The sequence below is a fragment of the Arachis hypogaea genome, chromosome 1 (assembly GCF_003086295.3).
Source record: "Arachis hypogaea cultivar Tifrunner chromosome 1, arahy.Tifrunner.gnm2.J5K5, whole genome shotgun sequence".
In the NCBI taxonomy this organism is placed as follows: Eukaryota; Viridiplantae; Streptophyta; class Magnoliopsida; order Fabales; family Fabaceae; genus Arachis; species Arachis hypogaea.
The window spans coordinates 77,909,511-77,919,411 of record NC_092036.1 but is presented as its reverse complement, the minus strand read 5'-3'; the positions used below and the strand labels follow the sequence as shown (position 1 = coordinate 77,919,411).

General features: G+C 35.5%; 1 protein-coding gene and 1 non-coding gene across 2 annotated transcripts; both read left to right on the top strand.

Moving 5' to 3' along the window:
* The first annotated feature begins 301 nt into the window (after positions 1-301).
* Positions 302-2,305, top strand: LOC112695208 (transcription factor MYB1R1). Its single transcript, XM_025747465.2, has 3 exons — positions 302-775; positions 962-1,170; positions 1,541-2,305. Exons 1-3 carry the CDS (start codon positions 505-507, stop codon positions 1,976-1,978), a joined length of 918 nt encoding a protein of 305 aa, XP_025603250.1. The 5' UTR covers positions 302-504; the 3' UTR covers positions 1,979-2,305.
* A 6,513-nt stretch (positions 2,306-8,818) lies between these two features.
* Positions 8,819-8,926, top strand: LOC112713381 (small nucleolar RNA R71). Its single transcript, XR_003158358.1, has one exon. It is a non-coding gene; the product is annotated as a small nucleolar RNA R71 (small nucleolar RNA).
* The last annotated feature ends 975 nt before the right edge of the window (positions 8,927-9,901 follow it).

The window sequence follows — 9,901 nt, the reverse complement described above, 5'->3', positions numbered from 1 at the left end:
TATTTTGATGGTAAAATTAGTAATATATAATAGATTATTACAGTTTTTATTTTTAAGTTTAGAGAGAAATATTTGATTTTAATTGAGAATGGTATGTGGCATATTTAAATTATAAAATTAGTAATATAAAATAAATAGATTATTACTGTGTTCATCTTTAGTTTTAGAAAAAAAAGATTTAATTTTAATTATAACAAAAGAATGATAGGTATATATTTTGATTGTAAAATTAATAATATATAATTAATTTTCATAGAGAATAATCCTAAAATTTTATTTGATCTGATAATTATTATAAAATATTTTCTAAATTTCTGAGTCCACATGGTTGCCACCTCATCTCCATTCTCAACCTCTCTTATATTAAACACAGCACGCACCACTATCTCCCAGATTCTCTTCTCTTCTCTCTCTCTCTCTCTCTCTCCACCGAGTCACTGACTCGTCAAGTACGGAAGCTCCGATTCCGCCTCGAGTCCAACTCAATTAGCTCGATCGAAGAAGATGTGTAGCACCTTCGCCGCCGCCGCAGACTCCTCCATCTCCGGCGACGGTGACTCCCCCGCCGCCGGCGAGATTATGCTGTTCGGCGTTAGGGTGGTGGTGGACTCCATGAGGAAAAGCGTCAGTATGAACAATCTGTCGCAGTACGTGCATCCTCAAGATGACTCCAACAACAACAAAGACGCTGCCTTCTCCGCCACCGGTTACGCGTCCGCCGACGACGCCGCTCCTCTCAACTCCGGCAAGAACCGCGAGCGCGAGCGCAAGCGAGGTTCGAAATTTCAATACCACGCATATATAAATTTCTCCGATCGATCACTGATCTCTGTAAAAAGTTGATTCACATGATAAATTGATAATCAATTAGTGTTGTTGAATGAATTGTAAAATTGATACCTATGGTTATTGATTATTCTGGTGATGAGAGTGAAACTGAAATTGCGATCGGAAACTTCAGGTGTTCCCTGGACGGAGGAAGAGCACAAGCTATTCCTGGTGGGATTGCAGAAGGTAGGGAAAGGTGATTGGAGAGGGATCTCTAGGAACTACGTCAAGACTCGGACGCCCACGCAGGTCGCCAGCCATGCTCAGAAGTACTTCCTCCGCCGGAGCAATCTCAACCGCCGTCGGCGCAGATCCAGCCTCTTTGACATCACCACCGATTCGGTAAAATAATCTCCTCTCTTTTATTTTGTTCTGGATTCATGTTTTGGTTAGTCATCAATACAGTATTGAGTGACATTTAATTCTGAGGTATTTCTTTGTTTGTATTAATAACATGTGGTTTTTGTTCAGTAAGAGCACATGTTAGCTAAAACCATTATTATTTTTTGTTCTTGGTGGGGTCGGGGGTCTTGTTTATTTCATTATGGAATTCTTTTGTTAATTGAAGGGAACTAGGGAGATGTCTAATCTAAAGGGGAAATAGGGGTGGTTTAGGTTCTTGTGGGTTCCCCAGGCTGAGATTGAAAGAGTTGACTTACTAATGGGGTGTGGAGAAACATATTATTCATGATCTTATTAATTTTTGTTTTAGGTCTCTTCGATCCCAATGGAGGAAGAACAGATCCAGAACGGAGACATTGTGCCTCATTCACAGCCTCTGTGCCCTGCAGCCCCTGAGAATAGCAACACCAATGGATTTCCAATGGTGCCCGTGTATCCGTTGGGGGTTGGTCCAGGTGTGATTTCATCAGTCGAAGCTGGGAATCCAATGGATGAACTAACTCTAGGACAGGCAAACATGGAGCTTAATGCGCAAACCAAGCTACTCCATCCGATTCCTGTTGCTTCAAATCCTAAAACCTGCACCGTGTCTGATGTTGCCTCCGGCTCTAATTCGCCCCTCGACTTGCCAACACTGTCCCTGGGACTATCCTTCACATCTGATCAAAGACAGACTCCATCAAGACATTCGGCTTTCCATTCAATTCCGAGTTTAAATAACGGAGATAGCGTCATAAGTGTTGCTTGATAGACATGATGTCTCTCATGGTTATTATAAAGTCCATGTCTAGAGCATCTTGGATTCACAGATAGAAGATGTTTTATTATTGGGATAAGTTAAGAGAAAGATGTTGAAGGAAAAGGGCGATGGATTAGAGAAGGCAAAATGCAAAAGCTTAGGTTAATGAACTAAATTTAATCCTTCTGTTCCTTGTACAGAGTACAGACCCCGGGTCCAGTTCCTTCTTTGTTTGCTTATGTTAATGTTTATGACCTTATTAGATTCCTGTTTGTCTAGCCGTTTGTGCTTTGTAGTTTGATGTAACTGAAAATAACGAAGTACTCTACTCTACTACTCTCTCTCTGTTTATTGCTGGTAACGTTGGATGTGGACTAGGCAGTCACATATAAGTGGTTTGTGGCTCTTTTGGGTAAAAAATATTCAAGTTGGGTGTTAGGTGTTAGCAGAAGGGCACGTTTTCCATTTCTGGTGAATACCACCTAATTTTCTCTAACCTATGATTGGCCGCTGAGGTTGCCGTTGTAGCTGTCTAATAATTCATAATTGTCTCATGTTTTATAAGCCATGGTTTTTGGGTTTACCCAAAATACCAAGTTGGCATTCTTGATTCTTGTGGAGATTGGGTGTTGCTGGCAAATTAGGCAGCTAATGCTAGTTTGTCTTGCATGCATGCCCCTCACGATTCATAGTCATAGATATAGGTCTCCAAATTGCTTGTCTTGTTTCCGTGATAGAAAGGTTTATGATCCGTGAGTGTTATGTCCTGTGGCAAGAGTTGTGACCAAATGCAAAATGGTAATATTTAGGCCTGGATTTATTATTGGTACTTATTTTAATTGCTTTAAAACCGAAAACATAAATTATTTGTACCGGGGCCAAAGATGGTAAACAGTGGAGTTAATAAGAAACATGAATCCTATAAAGATTTGAATTCAAGTTCTTCCGAAAATTGTTAGGGAGGTCCTCTAGGAGAAGACACCAAGGACCTTAGAAGATATGGCACTGATTGATGTTTGTGTTTTTTCCCTACTATTTTATTTATGGTGGTCCATTGATAGATTTATCTGAATACACCATAGGTCACTAATGTAATATTCAGTTACACTATTCTTTTTTCTTTTGCATTTAGCATACTTTGTATGAGTATTACCTTCTTCGGGATTATCATATCTCCACTCCGAAAAGTACAATTCACTTATACAATATTTTTATCAACTTGGTGATCCTTTTTATACCTAATGTAAATATAATATTTTCTTTCTTTTTATATATTTTAGTGGCCAATTATAATATCCAGATGTAAATTCATATAGAGAATAAAGATATTCATTTTAAACCATACAAATTATTGTTTAATAATACTAGTGCCACTGTTGATATATACATGTAATTATTTTTAACCACAAAAACGTAATCTGTATAAAACAAATCTTTACAGTAGTGTTTCCTTATTTTAGTTAGTCAAAATCAATAATTTTTTAATAAAAACTTTCATTCAAAAAAATATTTTGGAATTTAATATCAAGATGCAAAAATAATATACTATGTTCTCAATGTAAATATTTTAACTCTTGATATTGCTATTTAATATAGTGTGCTCTAATATAAATTAGGAATAAGATGAGAAGATCCTTTTTTATATTCGAATCTATCAAAAACCTATTAGACATGAATGTATAAGTGCAAGCTCTTGTTAAATGATCTCATATTCCTAAGAAGTGAAATAATACTCAAATAAGTGACAAATAAGTTTTATATTTGACAAATTATTTATGCATTTTGATCCAAAATAGAATAAAAATATCTGAATAACTATTTAAAAAATACATATAAAAAGTGGAACTAAAATTAAATCTCTAGATTTTTTTTTTCAGTTTTTAATAGTGTTCTTGGCTATTACAAAAAAATATTGCAAAAAATCTATTTAACATTGAATCACTAAATCTTAAGAATAAAAGTATTTTATTTTTCTAATCATATTTATAAAAAATACATCATAATCTAATATCTAAAATATTTTTTTAAAAATATATATTTAATATTAAGTATTTTTGTCATATTTTAAAATATTTTGATGACATTCGTCATTAACAAGAATGGAGGGCAACTTTGTTAACTTTTTCATATAAATTGGAGGCATTTTTGGTAGTTCACCCAAAAATATAAGGTGAAGTGATTCACGTGTCCAATAAGAATATATGGTCGCATTTCTAAAAAATTTGGAAGTCCAAAATCAACCATTTTTGGATTAAAAAAGTTTCTTCCGAAAGAATATTTGGAATTTAACTTCAAGAGGCAAAAACTTTGTATTATATTCTTGATCTAAATATTCTAATTAATACTCCCTAAGTGTATTTGATATAATATATAATATGTTCCATTAGACATAAATTTATAAAGGAGAGCTTTTGTTCGTCTCATGGGCAAATCCTAGGAGTGAAATTCTTTTACACTTCTATAAAATCCTGAAAATCCTAAATACTACGAAGATTTTATCATATTTTGTTTTATAACATTTTTGAACTCTAACAAAATATCTCATATTTTATTTTCACAAAAAATATTAAAGAGTTATTATTTATTATTTTTATCAATAGTTAGTTATTAATATTTAAAAGTATGAGTTAAAGTATGTTATTAGATTATTAAACTTAAAAAAATTTGTTAATAACTAAAATAATTGATAAAAATAATAAATTTTGATGACTCTTATTTTCAGTACTTCCTCAAATTAGCTAATCACCTCAAGTTTTATTATTTTTTCTTTTTTTTTTGTTATTACCTTTCAGATTACATCAAGAGTATAGATAAATATCTTGAAGCTACATAAATTTGTATATATATAAAATGATATTTATATTAATAGTACATATAAAAAGGACAGTTGGTTCACTCATTATAATCTACTCCGATGGATACAGACAAGCTAAATAACAAAATAGTGCTACAGTAGTATTAATTATGCTAGCAATTAACACATCCCTAATTTTCCGGAAAGGACTTATTGGTTAGTACATGTGAAGAACACTATTTCTATTTGTTTGTATTTGTGCTGAATTTAGGTATGTCAGGCTAGAGGCTAACTTGAAGGGTCCTATACACTACTACCAGGTGCAAATTAAAGTTTGTATTTATGGATTAGTGGAGGAGCAAATAATCATGGATCAAGAATCTTTCTATTTCTTTGTATCGTGTTGCATGTCTAGCTTTTTCCTGGTTTAGAATATTGTTCACTTGGCATGCTATTATTATCGAAATACTTTTTGTTTGGTGGTTACATTCACTTGTAGTAGCAGCTGGTATAATTGAAACAAAGCAAGTCATATATCATCATCGCTAATATTGGTGGTCCAGTAGTCTATGTGCATAGCTACAGTACCTTCAATGTGCCTCAATAATGGAGTGATGATAACGTAGTTTCGAAGACACTAGTACAATCTTAGACATGGGTATAATTAATACATCTTCTGTTCAAACCACTCCTTTTTTCTTTTTAATTGAAACTATGGTAATCAATGTTGACACCAGTAACTAATGGAATTTCCTAATCGCAAATTTTCTTTAAAGAGTTAAATAATTAGCCACTTTGTATGCTACGTCTGAGTTATTATTATTATTATTATTATTGGCATGGCATTTTTGTTTCTTTAATTTTGTTAACATCATGGTAACATTATTGAAGTTGAAACATCATGATTGATCAACATTGATTTTTTTTTTATCGGATAATTTAGGTAGTTTTTTTATTCATGAATAAGATTCATAGTCATTTATGAATAACACCAAAAAATTTGGGGATATAGGACTCATCGTGTAATTCTTCTATTCCTGTTCTAATTTCTTTATCTGTGGTTTTTTATGAATCAATTATATATAATAAGTTGGAATATCAAAAGGCATCCAACAAGATATCTCGGGTACACTATAAAAAAATTTAAGCCTTTCTTTTTCATTCTATTAGAAATGCATGTTAGTTTTAATCATATGAGGAGTTCTTGGCATAATTTGGGATTTTTTCCTATGGATATATCTAAAGTTAATGGACTCAAAGGGAGTATTTGGTTTTGTCTTTTGAGCCTTCTTTCACTTACTCGGTTCTTTGGAACACTGAGCAATATGTGACTGTTAAAGTGGACAGAAAAAAAATTTTCTGGGTTTGTAGTGCAGTTTATAGGAGTTTTCAGTACTCTACACGTGATTTGTTGTGGAATCATATACGCGCTATTTTTCTGAATTTGACGAATCCTTGGGTTATTCTGGAAGACTTAAATGAGATTGTGTGCTCTACAGAGATTGGGGGGTAATTTTTATCCTTCTTATAGTTTTAATTTGTCAAACACTCTTAATTTTAGTAATTTTTTGATTTGGCTACTTCAGTACACTTGGTTCAATAAAATCCAGGGTTCTAAAGATATTGCAAAGAAATTAGATAGAGAATGTAATAATGGGAGTGGAGATTAACAATATTTTATAAATGATGACTAAACATTATTATTGAATTAAAAGCCAATTATGTGCTTGATTGTTTTGTTAAGTGTGTAGGCAATTATGTTAATCAAAATAGGCCTATAAAGCATCAACACAAGCCTAACATTAGTTCAGATTAAACAAATCATTCATATCATCACTCCTAATCCAAAAATTGAGTGGCTGAACTACAAGAAACAAGAAAAGAAAGAAAGTGAGTCCATATCCACAGCCAAGCCCAAATTGGTGGTCCACAACCAAGTCCAACCATTCACTTAGTTGTTAATTAAGTAATTCAAGTTTATTTGCATCTGAATCATCAATTACGCCGGGCTAGTGCCTATTTTTGGCATTTAACGTCAGCTTCTTGCCCTTTTCTGGCGTTTAACGCCAGTCTGGTGCCCCTTTCTGGCGTTAAACGCCCAGAATGGTGCCAGATTGGGCGTTAAATGCCCATTTGCTGCCCTTACTGGCGTTTAAACGCCAGCAAGTTTTTCCTCCAGGGTGTGCTGTTTTTCTTTCTATTTTTCATGCTGTTTTTGCTTTTCAATTGATTTTGTGACTTCCCATGATCATCAACCTACAGAAAACATAAAATAACAAAGGAAAATAGATAAATATAATATTGGGTTGCCTCCTAACAAGCGCTTCTTTAATGTCAGTAGCTTGACAGTGGGCTCTCATGGAGCCTTACAGATACTCAGAGCAATGTTGGAACCTCCCAACACCAAACTTAGAGTTTGAATGTGGGGGTTCAACACCAAACTTAGAAGTTGGTTGTGGCCTCCCAACACCAAACTTAGAGTTTGACTGTGGGGGCTCTGTTTGACTCTGTTTTGAGAGAAGCTCTTCATGCTTCCTCTCCATGGTTACAGAGGGGTATCCTTGAGCCTTAAACACAAAGGATTCTTCATTCACTTGAATGATCAATTCTCCTCTGTCAACATCAATCACAGCCTTTGCTGTGGCTAGGAAGGGTCTGCCAAGGATGATGGATTCATCCATGTACTTTCCAGTCTCTAGGACTATGAAGTCAGCAGGGATGTAATGGTCTTCAACTTTTACCAGAACATCCTCTACAAGTCCATAAGCTTGTTTTCTTGAATTGTCTGCCATCTTTAGTGAGATTCTTGCAGCTTGTACCTCAAAGATCCCTAGCTTCTCCATTACAGAGAGAGGCATGAGGTTTATGCTTGACCCTAGGTCACACAGAGCCTTCTTGAAGGTCATGGTGCCTATTGTACAAGGTATTGAGAACTTCCCAGGGTCCTGTCTCTTTTGAGGTAGTTTCTGCCTAGACAAGTCAGCCAGTTCTTTGGTGAGCAAAGGGGGTTCATCCTCCCAAGTCTCATTACCAAATAACTTGTCATTTAGCTTCATGATTGCTCTAAGGTACTTAGTAACTTGCTCTTCAGTGACATCTTCATCCTCTTCAGAGGAAGAATACTCATCAGAGCTCATGAATGGCAGAAGTAAATCCAATGGAATCTCTTTGGTCTCAGTGTGAGCCTCAGATTCCCATGGTTCCTCATTAGGGAACTCATTGGAGGCCAGTGGACGTCCATTGAGGTCTTCCTCAGTGGCCCTCACTGCCTCTTTCTCCTCTCCAAGTTCGGCCATGTTGATGGCCTTACACTCTCCTTTTGGATTCTCTTCTGTATTGCTTGGAAGAGTACTAGGAGGGAGTTCAGTAACTTTCTTACTCAGCTGACCCACTTGTGCCTCCAAGTTTCTAATGGAGGACCTTGTTTCAGTCATGAAGCTTTGAGTGGTTTTGATTAGATCAGAGACCATAGTTGCTAAGTCAGAGTGGCTCTGCTTAGAATTCTCTGTCTGTTGCTGAGAAGATGATGGAAAAGGCTTGCCATTGCCAAACCTGTTTCTTCTACCATTATTGTTGTTGAAACCTTGTTGAGGTCTCTGTTGATCCTTCCATGAGAGATCTGGATGATTTCTCCATGAAGGATTATAGGTGTTTCCATAGGGTTCTCCCATGTAATTCACCTCTTCCATTGATGGGTTCTCAGGATCATAAGCTTCTTCTTCAGATGAAGCATCCTTAGTACTGCCTGGTGCAGCTTGCATTCCAGACAGACTTTGAGAAATCATATTGACTTGTTGAGTCAATATTTTGTTCTGAGCCAGTATGGCATTCAGAGTATCAATCTCAAGAACTACTTTCTTCTGATTCGTCCCATTGTTCACAGGATTCCTTTCAGAAGTGTACATGAATTGGTTATTTGCAACCATTTCAATGAGTTCTTGAGCTTCTGCAGGCGTCTTCTTCAGATGAAGAGATCCTTCAGCAGAGCTATCCAATGACATCTTGGACAGTTCAGACAGACCATCATAGAAGATACCTATGATGCTCCACTCAGAAAGCATGTCAGAAGGACACTTCCTGATCAATTGTTTGTATCTTTCCCAAGCTTCATAGAGGGATTCACCTTCCTTCTGTCTGAAGGTTTGGACTTCCACTCTAAGCTTACTCAATTTTTGAGGTGGAAAGAACTTTGCCAAGAAGGCATTGACTAGCTTTTTCCAAGAGTTCAGGCTTTCTTTAGGTTGTGAGTCCAACCATATCCTAGCTCTGTCTCTTACAGCAAAAGGGAATAGCATAAGTCTATAGACCTCAGGGTCAACCCCATTGGTCTTGACAGTGTCACAGATTTGTAAGAATTCAGCTAAAAACTGATGAGGATCTTCCAATGGAAGTCCATGAAACTTGCAATTCTGTTGCATTAGAAAAACTAATTGAGGCTTAAGCTCAAAGTTGTTTGCTCCAATGGCAGGGATAGAGATGCTTCTCCCATAGAAGTCGGGAGTAGGTGCAGTAAAGTCACCCAGCACCTTCCTTGCATTGTTGGCATTGTTGTTGTTTTCGGCTGCCATGTCTTCTTCTTTAAAGATTTCTGTTAGGTCCTCTACAGAGAGTTGTGCTTTAACTTCTCTTAGTTTTTGCTTCAAGGTCCTTTCAGGTTCAGGGTCAGCCTCAACAAGAATGCTTTTGTCTTTGCTCCTGCTCATATGAAAGAGAAGAGAACAAGAAAATATGGAATCCTCTATGTCACAGTATAGAGATTCCTTGAGGTGTCAGAGGAAAAAGAAAAATAGAAGGAAGAGGTAGAAGAATTCGAACTTAGAAAGATAGAGTTCGAATTGTACATGTTAGTCCATAAATAGAAGGATATGAGAAGAGGGGAAGAATTTTCGAAAATAAGTTAAAAGATTTTGAAAAAGAATTTTGAAAATTGATTGATGATTTTCGAAAACTAAGAGTGGGAAAGAAATTAAGTGATTTTTGAAAAAGATTTTGAAATTAGAAATAAAAAAGATATGATTGAAAACCTATTTTGAAAAAGATGTGATTAAAAGGATATGATTGGAAAGATATAGTTTCAAAAAGATATGATTGAGAAGATATGATTGAAAAACAATTTAAAAAGATTTGATTTTTAAAAT